Below are 16,538 nucleotides of genomic sequence, written 5' to 3' on the forward strand. Positions count from 1 at the left end.
TCTTGGGCCGCTCCCGCGGCATGTGGAGGTTCCCAGGCTAGGGGTTGAATTGGAGCTGTAGCCACCGGCCTACGCCAGAGCCACAGCAACTCAGGATCCGAGCCACGTCTGCAACCTACACCACAGCTCACGGCAACGCCGGATCGTTAACCCACTGAGCAAGGGCAGGGACCGAACCCGCAACCTCATGGTTCCTAGTTGACTAATCCTCACTATTAAAATGTTTAGGAGTTCCCTTGTGGTGCAGCAGGTTAAGGATCTGGCGTGGTTACTGCTGTGTCATGGGTTCAATCCCTGGCCCAGGAACTTCTGTATGTCATGGATACAGCCCAAAAAAAAAAAAAAAGAGGATTTATCTCAAGAGGAAACTGAGGCTTTAGAGAGTTTATTGCTCAAGATTGTATAATTTGTGGGAAACCCAGAATTTATATCCATATCTTTTCTGATTCCACAGCTTATGCTTTTTCCAATATAATGGAATGTGAAAATGATGCTGAATGTGGGAATCAGAAGATATGTGTATGAGTACTTCATACTTGATAGTTCTTTTACCTTGGGTAAAATCATTTAAGCTTGCTAGGCCTCAGCTCTTTTGTCTATATAATGGACATCTTGATATTTTGTTCAGTCTACCTCTGGGAATATATACACAAGTCCTTTTTATTGCAATGATTACATAATATAATGTCCAAAAAGTAGACTTCTCCTGATGAAAGCAGATATAAGACAAAGAAGTATACGGACTTCCCCTGTGGAATAACTACTTGGCATTATCTCTGTAGTGGCTCTGGTTCAGTCCCTGGCCCAGGAGCTTCCATATGCTGTGGGTATAGTCACATGTTTAAAAAAAGACAATGAAGTATATTGACTTTGCATATTTTTATACTGAGGAAAAATTAGCTGTCAACCTAAAGTTTAGATGAAAATATGAAAAATCATCTTTATGATACTAGAGTAAGAAAGGATTTCTTAACCAAAAATTAAAAGCAGACTAAAATAAAAAACCTGAAAACAGAGTTCCCATCGTGGCACAGTAGTTAACGAATCCAACTAGGAACCACGAGGTTGCGGGTTCGATCCCTGGCCTTGCTCAGTGGGTTAAGGATCCAGCGTTGCCATGAGCTGTGGTGTAGGTCGCAGTCGCGGCTCGGATCCCACGTTGCTGTGGCTCTGGCGTAGGCTGGCAGCTAGAGCTCCGATTAGACCATAGCCTGGGAACCTCCATATGCCGCTGGAGCGGCCCTAGGAAAGGCAAAAAGACCAAAAAAAAAACCCTGAAAACTTCTCTATATGTATACATAATTTTTTTTTTTTGGACTTGTCCATGGCAAGTGGAGGTTCCCACACCAGGGGTGGAACCCACTCTATAGCAGCAACTGAAGCCCCTGCAGCGAAAACCCTGGATCCTTAACCCCACTGTGTCACAAGAGAACTTCAAAACATAATTTAAAAAAATGTCTACATAGTACTCCTGTCCTAAGACACTGTCAGTTATATAATACACCTTTGATTTGGTGATATGTTTTTCTTTTCCATTTTCAACTTTTTAACTATAATATACATTCAGAAAAGTGGAAAATACATGTACAGCTAAAGGAATTATAGCAAAGCCAGCACCCAGTAACTAGCAGTAACTAGCACCCAGATTGAGAAGTTGAAAACTAACAGGGTCCCCAGGAGACCCCACATTGTGACCCTTCCCCATCATAGACTTATTCCTCTTCTCCAGTGGTAACCACTATTCTGGCTTCTTAGGTAACTGTTTTGTTTCTGCCAGCTCTACACAATGGAATCGTAAACTTCTTTGTTTATAATGTCTCTTACTTAACATAGTTTTTGAAATTTATCCATGTTGTGTATAATAGTACTTTATTTTTATTGTTTTTGATGTATTCTTTTGTAAGAATATGCCATAATTTATTTATCCATTGAACTTTGGGAGCCTATTTAGGTTGTTTTTATGTTAATACAACCATGGACATTTCCCACCCTCCCCCCATGCCCATGGCTTATGGATTGAATCCCACGTAAGGCTGGAACCTTAACCCACTGAGCAGGGCTGGGAATTGAACCCTCACCTCCACAGCGACCCAAGCTGCTACAGTCAGATTCTTAATCCACTGCACCACAGCAGGAACTCCGCAGACTTCTTTTTCTATTGTCAAGTGTTTGTTTGGTAGTTATCTCTTCTTTTAAATGTTACAATTATTTTTCTTCTACTCTGAGGTGTGCTTTTTTAGTTTCTTGATGGTGTCTTTTGAACTTAATATAGACCAAGATTTAGCTATTTCCTTTATAATTAGTGCTTTCTTTGCCCTATTTAATAAATCTTCTCTACAGCAAGATCTTCTTGAAGCTTTTTTTAAAGAAAAATATTTAATTTCTAGATACCACTTTATGTGGTATTTATTTTACATGGTATATCAAGATTTTTTTTTTTTTTTCAGTTTTCAGCTCCATTTATTGAAGGGATGGTCCTTCCTCTGTTCCTCACCAGTGTTATAAATCATATGTGAATCTAATGAGAATAATGTGAGTTTTTAATCTGGACTCTCTGTTTCTCTGTCCTTGAGGCAATACCTGCTTTAATTACTCTAGTTAGAGTAATTACTCTAGCTAGACAATTAACACTGTCTTACTAATTAATTTTAAAAAATGTTTTACTTATAAAAAAATACAACTTAAATGTTTTACTGTTTGGTAAAAAGTAAATCTTGTCAACTTGCTATTCTTTAAGAATTTCTTTGCTATTCTTGGCCCTTTGCATTGACAGATTTTGGAATCAACTTGGCAGTTTTTACTAACAGCAGCTAGAAGATTGGGATTTTTGTTAGAAAGTGTGTTGACTCAATCAGTGTGGAGCAAATTGACAGCTTTACAGTAACAAGTCTTTCAGTTTGTAAACCTTATGTATTCTTCTGTTTGCTTATATCTTTAATTTCTCTTAATATCTTTATGATTTTCTGTGTAGAGTTCTTGCATGTCGTTTGTTAAATATATTTGTTAATAGTTGATATTTTTTGTTATTAGAAATGGTATTTCTGAAATTTTATTTTCTTATGGTTACTGATAATACAGGGTTTATTGGTGTATGGATTTTTGATATTCATTCTATATATGAGTAATTTTGCTAGACTTGTTTATTCTAATTATAAATTTTAAGTATAATTATGATTATATGTAATATAATTAATTAAACATTTATGTTCTCTGCAAATAATGACCCTTTTATTTCTTCTTTCCAGTCATTGTACTTTTTTTCCCCTTGCCTTCTTTGCCTGGAGATCAAATAGGAAGTTAATAATGGGCATCCTTGCCTTATGTCTAATCTTAAACAGGAGGGTTTTCAACATTTCACCATTGTGTTTAGTATTTTGTATAGGTTTTTATAGATACCTTTTATTAGAAGAAATTAGTTCTTTTCTATGCCTAGTTTAAGAATTTTAATCATGGTTGGGTAAAAAATACTTCATCATGTATTTTCTTTGCATTTATTCATATGGTATAACTTTTCTCTTTATTCTACTAATGTGATGAATTATATTAATTTTAAAACATTTGTCCAGCCTCATGTTCCCATCATAAATCCAGCTTACTCTTTTTATATATTGATAGATTTAGTTTGCTAATATTTATTCTGCCATCTGAATTTATGAGTAAGACTGGTTTGTAATTTTCCTTGTGGGGTATTGGTATTAAGGTTAAGTTTATGTCATAAAATGAGTTGGGATCTATTTCCTCTTCTTCTGTTATCTGGTAGAATTTGTATAAAGTTGGTGTTGTTTCTTACTTAAACATTTGGTAAAGTTCACCCTATGAAGCATGTGAGCCTAGAGTTTTCTTTTTGAGAAGACTCTAATTATCAATTTAAGGAATTCTCTGGTAGCTCAGCAGCTTAAGAATCTGGCATTGTCACTGCTGTGGCTCAGGTCAGGTTCAATCCCTGGCCTGGGAATTTCCATATGCCATGGGTGTAGCCAGAAATAATATTTATCAATTTAGTTTTTAAATTACTTTCAGAAACATTCATGTGTTTAGTTTCTTGTATCAATTTTAATAACTTGTGGTGTGTATGCATGTATTTTTTAAAATAAATTTGTTTTGCTTATTTTTCAAAATTTGCATAAAGATATTCATAATATCCTCTTAAGATTTTTTAATGTCTGTAGTAACTGTTGTAATTATTACACATTACTAATAATTTGGGTTTATGTCTACCAATTTTTTATATTTTTCTATTCGACTTGTCTGTTCAAGGACTTTTTTTTGTTTTGGTGCCTTCTTATGAATTGAGTAGTCTTCTAATTTCATCTTTTTCCTTTATTAATAGGATAGTTATATGTTAACATAATTATATACTCCTGTACCTTTCTTTTTTTTTTTTTTTTTTTTTTTTTTTTTTTTTTTTTTTTTTTGTCTTTTTTGCTATTTCTTGGGCCGCTCCCGCGGCATATGGAGGTTCCCAGGCTAGGGGTCTAATCGGAGCTGTAGCTACTGGCCTACGCCAGAGCCACAGCAACGTGGGATCCGAGCCGTGTCTGCAACCTACACCACAGCTCACGGCAACGCCGGATCATTAACCCACTGAGCAAGGGCAGGGACCGAACCCGCAACCTCATGGTTCCTAGTCGGATTCGTTAACCACTGCGCCACGACGGGAACTCCTGTACCTTTCTTTTAATGGCTATCACAGAGCTGCCCTAACAATAGCTACTAGTCACAGGTGACTATTTAAATTTAAATGTATTAAAATCAAATTTAAAATTCAGTTTCTTTGTCATACCACCCATATATCAAATGCTCAGTAGCCAAATCTGGTTATGCATAAATACACATATTATACAGTGCATATATTTTCATCATCAAAGAAAAGTTTAATCAGACACTGCTGCTGCAGTGATTATAACATTCGTTTCTGACTTACCACCATTAATTAGTACTTTGGCCTCTTCTCAAACAATGGTATTTTATTTTTATATACATTATTATCGGTGTATACATTGAATATTCATTTACACTTGACCATATATTTACCCTTTTAATGCTTCTCTTCTTGCATCTCTAAGATTCTAACTACAGTTGACCCTTGAGCAATGAAGGGATTAGGGGTGTCAACCTTCTTCACCATCAAAAATCCATGTATAGTCATCCCTCGGTATCTTCAGGGGATTGGTCTGAGGATGCTTATGTCTCATAGTTGGACTTCTGTATCTGTAGATTCAGCCAACTACAAATTGTATAGTACTGTGTTTATTGAAAAAAACCTATGTGTATAAGCGGACCTGGCACCGTTCAAATCCTCATTGTTTAAGGGTCCACTGTAGTATAATTTTTCTCTATATAAAGAATACTCTTTGGTATTATTTTTTTCATAGTTAACATATTTTATTTCTGTAATAAAACATTTAGTTTTATTATTTTTACTTTTTTCTTTTTTAATTATTTTTATTTTTTCCATTATAGGTGGATTACAGTGTTCTGTCAATTTCTAATGTACAGCAAAATGACCGAGTCACACACATATATATACATTCTTTTTCTCACATCCTCTATCATGTTACATCATAAGTGACTAGATATAGTTCCCTGTGCTATACAGCAGGAGCTCGTTGCTTCCACTCCAAATGCAATAGTTTGCAAATTAGTTTGAATAAACATTATTTGATTTTAACACAGTATCGTTAAGTACAGGGTGCTTTTTTAAGCTGACAAGTGACATTTGTTTTTTAAAAAGGCTATGGGATACCATTCTTGCTATTAATCCCAGACTCCCAGTCCATCCTACTCCCTCCCCCTCCCCCTTGGCAACCACAAATCTGTTCTCCAAGTTCATGAGTTTCTTTTCTGTAGAAAGGTTTATTTGTGCTGTATATTAGATTCTAGATAAAAGGAATATGGTATGATATTTGTTTTTCTCTTTCTGACTTACTTAGTGTGAGAGTCTCTAGTTCCATCCATGTTGCTTCAAATGGCATTTTGTTCTTTTTTATGGCTGAGTAGTATTCTGTTGTGTTTATGTACCACATCTTCTTAATCCATTCATCTGTCAATGGACATCGAGGTTGTTTCCATATCTTGGCTATTGTGAATAATGCTGCAATGAACATACAGGTGCATGTATCTTTTTCAATGAAAGTTTTGTCCAGATGTATGCCCAAGAGTGGGATTGCTGGGTCATAGGGTAGTTCTATAGTTTTCTGAGGTAGCTCCATACTGTTTTCCACAGTGGTTGTACCAATTTACATTCCCATCTTTGGTATTATTTTTGTTACAGACCTGCTAGTGTCTCAGTTTATTCATCTGAATTTGTTTTGTTTTTGTTTTGGTCTTTTTAGGGCCACACTTGCAGCATATGGAGCTTCCCAGGCTAGGGGTCGAATTAAAGCTGTAGCCATTGGCCTACACCACAGCCACAGCAACATGGGATCCGAACTGTGTCTGCAACCTACACCACAGCACATAGCAGTGCTGAATCCTTAACCCACCGAACGAGGCCAGGGTCAAACGTGCATCCTCATGGATACTAGTCAGATTTGTTTCCTCTGAGATACATTTGGAACTCCTGAATTTGTTTTTATTTCGCCTTTGGTTTTGGAGGATAAATATTTCATTGTTTGCTAGCTTTTTTGTTTCTGTTGAAAAGTCAGCTGTTAATCTAATTTTTGCTCCTTTTGCAAGTAACATGTGTCTTTTCTTTGGCAGACTTTCAATTTTATCTCTCCCCTTCAACAGTTTTCCTACAATGTGCCTAGGTTAGTTTTTTTTTTGTAAATATTCCATATATAGGTGTATGTATATTTGTATGTGTGTGTATATATATATTGCAACATATTGCTCCTTAATATGTGATTTGATGACCTTTAAACAGTTTGGAATAATTCTCAGTCTTTATCTCACCAAAGATTCCTTCTTCCCCATTCACTCTCTTTCTCTTCTGAGATTTCAGTTGTGTTGTGTTACATCTTATCTTAATGTCCCTTACCTTCTCTTCTATATTAATCTTCTTTTTGACTCATCATGCGTGGTTCTCAACATTTTCTTTTAGTTTACTAATTTCCTCTTCAGCTGACCCTAATAAACTACTTCAGCCATCGCCTGAGTCCTTAATTTCAGTTACTGTATTTTTTGGTTCTAGATTTTCCATTTGTTTCTTTTTTATATATACATTATAGTTTTCTGTAGAAATTCTTGATCTTGTCTTAAGCATATTAGGCAAAGTTATTGTAAAGTGTGTATCTAATACTTCTGTTTTGAAGATCCTTTGTGGGTCTTTTCTATTATTTTTTGTATATTAGTTTCCTAGAGCTGCCATAACAAAGTGACAAGCTGAGTAACTTAAAACAACAGAACTATTCTTTCACAGTTCTGGAGTCTGGAATTCCAAAACGAAGGTGTCACAAGGCCATGCTACTTCCAAAACCTGTAAGAGAATCCTTTCTTGCCTCTTTTACCTTCTAGTGTTAGCCAGCAATCCTTGGCATCCTTGGCTTATAGATGCATCATTTTCATCTCTGCCTCTGTCATCATGTGGGATCTTTTTCCTGTGTGTCCCTGTAGTCTTCCTATAAGGACACCATTCATATTGAATTAAGTACTCACCCTCCTCCACTATGACCTCATCATAACTGATTATATCTACAACAGTTCTAGTTCCAAGGAAAGTCACTTTCTGAGGTAGTAGGGATTAGGGGTTCATCATGTCTTTTTACAGGAACACAATTCATTTCATAGTATGTTGTTTCTCTCTCTCTCTCTTTTTATTCTATGTTTTTTCCTTGTATGCCAGAATATTCTTTATCAAGGGCCAAATATTGTATATGTAAAATTATAGAGATAATGTGAGAACTAAAATGTTATCTTCCTCTAGAGAGAATTACTTTTGACTACACTAGTAATTCTCATTCACTAAGAGATATAAGTGATTTGAAGCTTAACCTTTGGGCTCTGCAAAGCCAGTCTGTTTTCCACGTATTGCTAGCATGCTGCTGTTCAGGTTCTGACATTGTCAGTCTTTGGAAAAGTCTGTCTGCAAAGCTGGCCCCAAGCTGGTATCTGACAACCTGGCTAGTAGACTGTTTTGTACACTAATAATAAGACTTCCTCTAGCTGATAAGGACGGCTCATTGTGCCTGCACTGTACAAAGAATATGGCTTATTCTGAACATTTGCTTTCCTTCTGAGAGCCTGGAATTTTAATATGTGTTAGGTAGAAGGTGCCTTCATCGTAAGTCCCCAGTAACAAACTTGAGTGCTGAGTCTCTAATAAGTTGCTCTGGTATGAAAAAGAAATGTTGCTGGAAAGATTAAATGCATCTGTGTGACTCCAGTGGGAAGGGACTTTTTTAATTGTGATAAAACATACATAACATAAAATGTACATTTTAACCATTTTAGTGTACAACTTTGTGGTATTAAGTACATTCACGGTGTGCAGCCATCATCACTGTCCGTTTCCAGAACTTTTTCATTGTCTGTGATAGAAACTCAGGAGAGGAATTTTTTTTTTTTTTTTTTTTTTGGTCTTTTGTCCTTTTAGGGCCACAGTAGTGGCATATGAAGGTTCCCAGGCTGGGGGTCTAATCAGAGCTGTTGCTGCCAGCTGTTGTGCCCAGGGCCACAGCAACACCAGATCCGAGCCACGTCTGCGACCTACACCACAGCTCACAGCAACGCTGGATCCTTAACCCACTGAGAAAGGCCAGGCATCGAACCCCCAACCTCATGGTTCCTAGTTGGGTTCGTTTCCTCTGCACCACGACGGGAACTCCAGGAGAGGACTTTTGAAAATTGCACTTCATTTCCTCTGAGCTTCACTCCACATTCTTTTCCTTTTGCTGGTCCTCCTTTTGCTTGTATTCTTTGCTATAATAAATCTTTTCCATGACTACAGCTGTGTGCCAAAGCTATGAATTCTTTTTACAGAATCACCAAACCAGGAGCCTAACTCAGAACTTAAGTGCTTATCTAATTCATAGACCCTGATCTACAATTTTTATTCCTCTAATCCTGAGAAACTCTTGAAAGCTCTGTTTCATTTCTGAGCCTCTCAGTTGTTTTTTTCCAGATTTACAGACATTCCTAAGAGAGAAGCAGCCCCAAGTGCCAGGCTCACATCTCTGTGTTTCTTTCTTCCTCTGGTTATTGGTTCCAAATATATTTTCAATCCATTTGTCTGGTTGCCACTAACAAATTAGGTAATTTAATTACTCCTGCTATTTATTGCCTTTTTCTCTTTTGTTTATTGTTATATCCTAGGCACAGAGAATATATCTGGCACACAGAGATATTCAGTAAGTATTTCTAGAATGGCAAAGTTGGCTTGGAATTTGTTTTCTTTTTGGGGGGGCTGCACCTGCAGCATATATAATTTCGCAGGTTAGGGGTCCCAGTTGGAGCTGCAGCTGCCGGCCTGCGCCACAGCAACACTGGATCTGAGCCACATTTGCAACCTACACCACAGCTTGTGGGAACACCAGATCCTTAACCCACTGTGTGAGGCCAGGGTCAAACCTGCATCCTCACAGAGACTATGTCAGAGTCTTAACCCACTGAGCCACAAGGGGAACTCTGGCTTGGATAATTTGTTGAAGGAATAGTAAGAGTCAACGAGGGAGTTCTCGTCGTGGCGCAGTGGTTAACAAACCCGACTAGGAACCATGAGGTTGCGGGTTCGGTCCCTGCCCTTGCTCAGTGGGTTAAGGATCTGGTGTTGCTGTGGTGTAGGTTGCAGAGGCTGCTCGGATCCCACATTGCTGTGGTTCTGGCGTAGGCCGGAGGCTACAGCTCCAATTCGACCCCTAGCCTCGGAACCTCCATATGCCGTGGGAGCGGCCCTAGAAATGGCAAAAAGACAAAAAAAAAAAAAAAAAAAAAAGTCAAGGAGAAGGGAAATGGTAGAAAATAAACCATTGAATTTATATATTTCGTTCTTTTTATTGTCCCTAGATGTATGTAAGACAAACCATTGGGATGCAGGAAGGAAATATTACAACTCTTACTTATTCATTCTCTAAAAAATTAAAAATTAAACAATACTCATATTAAGTACATGGATTTATTAAGGGTTTTTTTTGCCACACCCACAGCATGCAGAAGTTCTCAGGCCAGGGATCATACCATAGCTGTAACTAGAGCCACATGAGTAACAATGCCCAATCCTTAACCTTTTGAGCCAGCAGGGAGCTCATAAATATGTCAATTGACAGGTGGGCTTCTCTCTTGAATGTTGTCATAGAGTTACATGTAAAATGGGAAGCATTCTCATTGTCTGCACATTGCACATGGCCAGGAAAACATTGTGCTCAGTCCATTCCACATGAATGGCCATCCCCAGCGTTGTGCCATATAGCATCTCGGGGGATATCAAATATGACTTTGTTGCCAAAAATGAAAGATGTTGCTTATTTAATACAATAAAAAACTCCTCATCTATATGTGTACTTTAAAGGCTTGGGATCAGATTAGAGAATATTCTCTTTTAGAATCTCCCAAAGAGCCTCTAAGATATGAATGCAGCCCTTCATATATCTTAAGCTTATATGAAAAACTGATTAACATCAGGGAAGGTGGGCATTCACTAGTAAAATTTCAGCAAAAATCTTTTGTGTAATTGGTGTGTGGTGTTAAAAACAAGCAGTATTGGAGTTCTCTTGTGGGGCACCAGGTTAAGGATCCAGCATTGTCATTGCTGTGGCACAGATTCAACCTGGCCAGGGAACTTCCACATGCCATGGGTGTGGCAAAAAAAAATCCGAGGGGGGTGGGGGGAACAGTGTCATGCTTAGTAAGCCCCAGCAATGAGGTACTCATTCCTTTTGGATCTATGTATCATTGTGGGTATCTTTTTAGCTAATGAGTTAAACTTTGAATCCATCTTTAAAAAGTTGTGTCACACAGAATTAAGCCAAGATTTTTCAAAAACAACAAAGCATAGTTAATCGTATATTTTATTCTTTTATTTTATTCTTTCCAAAACATTTTCTGTCTGTTCGAATGGCTATTACTTAATAGTTTTTAATGTATGTTGACAGCTGCTCTAAATGAAATAGAAAAATTGAGTTCCTATCGTGGCACAGTGGAAACAAATCTGACTAAGAACCATGAGGTTGTATGTTCAATCCCTGGCCTCGCTCAGTGGGTTAAGGATCCGGTGTTGCCATGAGGTGTGGTGTAGGTCGAAGACATAGCTCAGATCCTGCGTTGCTGGGGCTGTGGCTGTGGCCGGCGGCTATAGCCCCGATTAGACCCCTAGCCTGGGGTATGCCACAGGTGCGGCCCTAAAAACCAAAAATAATAATAAATTAAGTAAATAAATAAATAAAATAGAAAAATCAAACTCAGAATGATTAACTTACTTATAGATACAGAGTTTGTCAGTGGCAGGAGCAGAATTTAGTCACAACTTTTAGGTGTTTATAACTTTGCCATAAACCTAAAGAGGGCCAGGGAGGAATGAGGGTGAGGGGCGGTGAGACGTAACAAACGTGAAGTGCTGTGTGTGTAACAGTGTCAATTAGTGTGACTTAAGAAGGGTGATTTATTGTGTCTTAGAAAATTCGGGCCTTAAAATCTTAACCAGAAGATTTCTACTTGTTTTTATTCTTTTTCCCATGCAGTCATGCACCATAGTCCTTTTTCGGCTATGGCGTGAATTTTATTATTTCTGGCTTCTCAAACTCCATATAACTTAAGCATTTCATTGTCAGTTTTCCCTGCCCATCCCTATGATCTCAATTTTATTTTTTTCCATTTTAGGGTCGTACCTGCAGCATATGGAAGTTTCCAAGCTAGGGGTCAAATTGGAACTGCAGCTGCTGGCCTACACCACAGCAACACCAGATCTAAGCTGCATCTGCAGCCAACCCCATAGCCTGCAGCAATGCCGGATGTTTAACCCACTGAGTGGGACAGAGAGCCAACCCACATCCTCACGGACACTCTGTGGTTCTTAACAGGCTGAGCCGTAATGGGAACTCCTGATCTCAATATTTCAAAGAAATTTAAAACCATTTCTTTTCAGAAATCAAAGTTGGGAACCAGTACATTAGATCTTTTTTAGATAGTAGGGTAGAGGTTATGTATGTAATTGAGACGTTCAGATAGAGGGTATCTTATGACACACAGATGATATAAGACATGGTTTATTTATTTGAAGAACATATTGGTTCCCAGGACTCCAATTCAGCAATACTCAAACTTGATTGTACAGCAGAATCATTAACAGGGCTTGTTAAAGTGAAGATCGTTGGGAGTTCCTGTTGTGGCTCAACAGGTTAAGAAGCCGACTAGTATCCATGAGGATGCGGGTTCGATCCCTGGCCTCGCTCAGTGGGTTAAGCATCCTGTGTTGCCGTGAGCTGTGGTGTAGCTTGCAGACAAGGCTAGGATCCCGTGTCACAGTGGCTGTGACATAGGCCAGCAGCTGTAGCTCCAATTTGACCCCTAGCCTGGGAACCTCCATATTCCACAGGGTATGGCCCTAAAAAGACAAAAAAAAAAAAAAAAAAAAAAAGTGAAGATCATTGGCCTAACTCTAGAATGTCTAATTCAGTAGGTCTGGATTGGGACCTAACACTTGGCATTTCCAGCTGGTGCTAATATTGCTAGTACAGGGACCACACCTTGAGTACCTGTTCTGTAGCTCGTTGTCTCTTTTTCAGGTAAAATAAACATATTGATTTTTGTTGGTTGGTTGTTAGCTTTGCTGTGAATATGTTCTCTTCCCCTAGATTGCAATATTCTTTTTATCCTTTCGTACCATAAAAACATTAAAATGTACTCCTTAAAGAAAATTCCCAAAGTCGTCTTATCACAACTTCTCTATCTACTTTCCAGTCCTCTAATACATTTCAGTTCTGTATAGTTGACATACAGGCAGTCCTTGGCACAATTCTGATATACATAAATTTTAGTTAGGAAGAATATTAACCAAGTAATTGCGTAAAGCGCAAACTTCACTACTGACTTTGCAGTCCACAGATCGCTACATAAATAACAGATGCACATCATGACCAGTGACCATGGTTGTGTCACTTCTTTCAAAGTCATCAGTGGTTGGTCACTGTGCACATGTTGGTGAGTTCAAGCATAGAGAGTAAAATATGTAGTTGTGTTCTCTTCTTGTCTCCCAGTGACTCGTGACATTTTCTGAAAGTGGATGATCAGAAAAGGGAATTGGCCAACAAAGATTAAAACACAGCAAAGAAACAAAAGATGATGCTGCTGGAAATAAAATTCAAATTGAACATAAATGGAATTACAGAAGAAACAGCTGGCAGTAGAAATGTTGACACTGCTTCAGTTCAGAAGACTAGATATGTCACAAGAGAAACTTAGTGAAGGCGAACTTACTGACATAAATGAGGAAAGTGCTTGTGACACAGAGGATGAAGAACTGACACTGGCATAGTATTTTATATTAAAGGAACTCTTGAGATATTTCATGACATTAAAAGCACAAAGGATATAATGTTGGAAACAGATCCAAGAAGTGACAGTTCACCAGGTATAGAAAAGATGCTTGCTAACTCTCAAGTTGTGCCAGGAAAAAGCGACAAGCACTGTTCAAATTGCTCTTGATAAGTTTTTATTTTTATAGCTGCACCTGTGACACACAGAAGTTTATGGACTAGGGTTCAAATGGGAGCTACAGCTGTGGACTGTGCTACAGCCATGATAACACTAGATCCAAGGCACACCTGTTACTTACACCGCAGCTTGTGGCAGTGTTGGATCCTTAACCCATTGAGCTATAATAGAAACTCCTATGCTCTTGATAAGTTTTCTATAGTGAAATAATACCCGTAAATTCTCAGTGTTTTTAATTTTTTAAATTACAGTAAACTAAAAAAGATAACTTTTTACTATTTTATCATTTCTCTATACATTTCTAATTCTTGGGGGATTTATAATGTTCTGATAAAAATGTTAAAAGTAATGGAACAACATAATTTTTCCCATTGATTATTAAAACGCATAGTTTTGGCTATGGTTATTTTTATCATCCCATACTGTATGCAAAGTAAGTATTGCCTATGTGTATTAGTATGCATGTGTGTGTATATATGTATGAATGTGTGCATGTATATAAAGCCTTTATTTGTATTATATAGCCTTCCCAATCTTGACACACATAAAAAATATTTGGGTAGCACACTATGATATACAAAAGCGATTGCTCATTGCCAAGTGATAATAGCCAGGAAGTTCTTGCCATTCCAAGCTTTGCTCAGCTGCCCCAAGGCCTTAGGAGATAAATATCTCAAGCAAACTTATAACTCATTTGAGGCCCACAAGTTAAAATACCCCAGTAGTGAGAGAATTATAGACTTCTTTTTTTTTTTTTTTTTTTGTCTTTTGTCTTTTTGTTGTTGTTGTTGTTGTTGCTATTTCTTGGGCCGCTCCCGCGGCATATGGAGGTTCCCAGGCTAGGGGTTGAATTGGAGCTGTAGCCACCGGCCTACGCCAGAGCCACAGCAACGCGGGATCCGAGCTGCGTCTGCAACCTACACCACAGCTCACAGCAACGCTGGATCGTTAACCCACTGAGCAAGGCCAGGGATCGAACCCGCAACCTCATGGTTCCTAGTCGGACTCGTTAACCACTGCGCCACGACGGGAACTCCCTGACTTCTTGAGAATTATAGACTTCTTGAGAAAACGGGCTCTCCTATCACTTTGTATGGTATTCCCTGTAAATTTTTACTAACTGTATTTGACATATAATTCATTCTTTTCATTGTTCTTATCTAAAAAGATAAGAACTCTTAGTGCGTTTCCTCAAAGACATGTTTAGTAAATATCTAAAAATGTTTTATTGTACTTAATATTTCCTTTCTGCAGTTATTAAACCATTAAAATGTGTCCTTTTTATTAGAAACGTCGCTCTATAATAAGTGTTGGAAATGCAGTGGTGAAACTGAAACTTGGCACAGGAAAGAATAAGTAGGCGTGGGAGAAATAGATTTATTGTCTTAGAAGAAAAGTGTCTGGTAAAATGTTTCTTACCCTTTTTATGAGCACAAAGCACATAATAGGGCAGGCTAGATAAGAAAATGCAATATTAAATTATGTGCATTTTTTGTTGCACAATGACTGATGTCGCCTTTCCAGGTCTTGTGTTTTGATAAGTAAATATAAGAAGCTTAAATTTTTTTTAAGAATAAAATGGTATTTTCAGCATTGGTGAGTATTATACTTTTACACTATTGATATTTTATTAGCTATGGTACAATAACAGCTGTTGTATTGACATGGTTATATAACATTTGAGTAAGAGCTATCTTTTATATTACTTCATAAGGACATTTCAGGGCCTTAGTGTTGTATCTCAGCTTGTTTTGTTTTAGAACACCCATTGTTTTTTTTAAATGAAAGTATAATGTTGAGAATTTGCTATTTTGTGTTTTGGAATTCTAGAGTTAGGACATGTTTGTAAGAAAGACTTTGAGAAGACTGTTATGGTTTCTTCTAAACCATAGGAAATCTTATGGTGTGATTAATTTTAAAAATGTTTTCTTAAAATTTATTGAGGTATAGCTAATAAGATTGTGAAATGGAGTAAATGGAGTTCCCTTGTGACGCAGTGAGTTAAGGATCCAGCATTGTCACTGCAGGGTCTGCAGTCACTGCTTTGGTACAGGTTCCATCCCTAGCCTGGGAACTCCTGCATGCCCCCACTTTCTCCCCCACCCCCAAAAAGGTAAGCTATTTAAAGTGTGCATCATGGAGTTCCCACTGTGGTGCAGCGTGTTAAGGATCCTCATTGTCTCTGTGGTGGTGTGGGTTCAATCCCAGCCTAGTGCAGTGGGTTAAGGATCCAGCATTGGTCACAGCTGCTACTCGAATTTGATCCCTGGCCGCAGAACTTCCTTATGCCATGGGTGAAGCCTTAAATATAAAAATAGGGGTTCCTACTATGGCACAAGGGAATTGGTGGCATCTTGGGAGCACTGGGATGCAGGTTTAATCCTCTCCTGGCACAGTGGGTTAAGGATCTTGCCACAGTTGCCACTTAGGTCCTACCTGTGGCTTGGATCTGATCCCTGGTTGGGAACTCCATATGCCTCAGGGCAGCCAAAAAAAGAAAAATAATAATAATTAAAAAAATTAAAAAGAAATTAAAAATAAAGCGTACACCATGGTGATTTGTTATATGTGTACACTGTAAGAGGATTCCTCCCGTCTAGTTAAATTAACTCATTCATCACCTCACATATTTGTAATTTTTATGAGAATATTTAAGTTCTACTCTCATCAAATTTCAATTATACAATACAGTATTATCAACTATAGCCACCATATTAGACATCAAATCTTCAGACCTTGTTTGTCTTATAGCTGAAAATTTGTACCGTTTTAGCCTCCAACCCCTGGGACCCACTTTTCTACTGTTTCTATGAGTTTGACTTTTTTTCGCATTCTTTGTATGTGATACATGCAGTGTTTGTCTTTCTCTCTCTGATTTATTTCACTTAGCATAATGCCCTCAAAGACCATTCTCTTTGAAAGGATTTCCTTTTTTCTTAAGGATGAATTAT

General features: G+C 37.8%; 1 protein-coding gene across 11 annotated transcripts in view; it reads left to right on the plus strand.

Moving 5' to 3' along the window:
• ICE2 (interactor of little elongation complex ELL subunit 2) overlaps nt 1-16,538 on the plus strand; it is a 70,993-nt gene that overhangs the window by 42,216 nt on the left and 12,239 nt on the right. Inside the window, exon 14 of one of the 11 annotated variants that reach the window (XR_002344664.1) lies at nt 9,256-9,290. The exons of 8 other annotated variants lie outside the window; for them this stretch is intronic. Coding sequence is in view for 1 of the 3 variants with exons in the window: in XM_021094424.1 (XP_020950083.1) it covers nt 9,256-9,380 (125 nt within the window). In the remaining 2 variants the exon portion in view is untranslated. Of the gene's footprint in view, nt 1-2,447; nt 2,533-9,255; nt 9,689-16,538 lie in introns of those variants that run through there. 2 more of the 11 variants (XR_002344666.1, XM_021094424.1) reach the window with 2 other exon arrangements.

This window comes from Sus scrofa, chromosome 1 (assembly GCF_000003025.6).
Source record: "Sus scrofa isolate TJ Tabasco breed Duroc chromosome 1, Sscrofa11.1, whole genome shotgun sequence".
Taxonomy (NCBI): Eukaryota; Metazoa; Chordata; class Mammalia; order Artiodactyla; family Suidae; genus Sus; species Sus scrofa.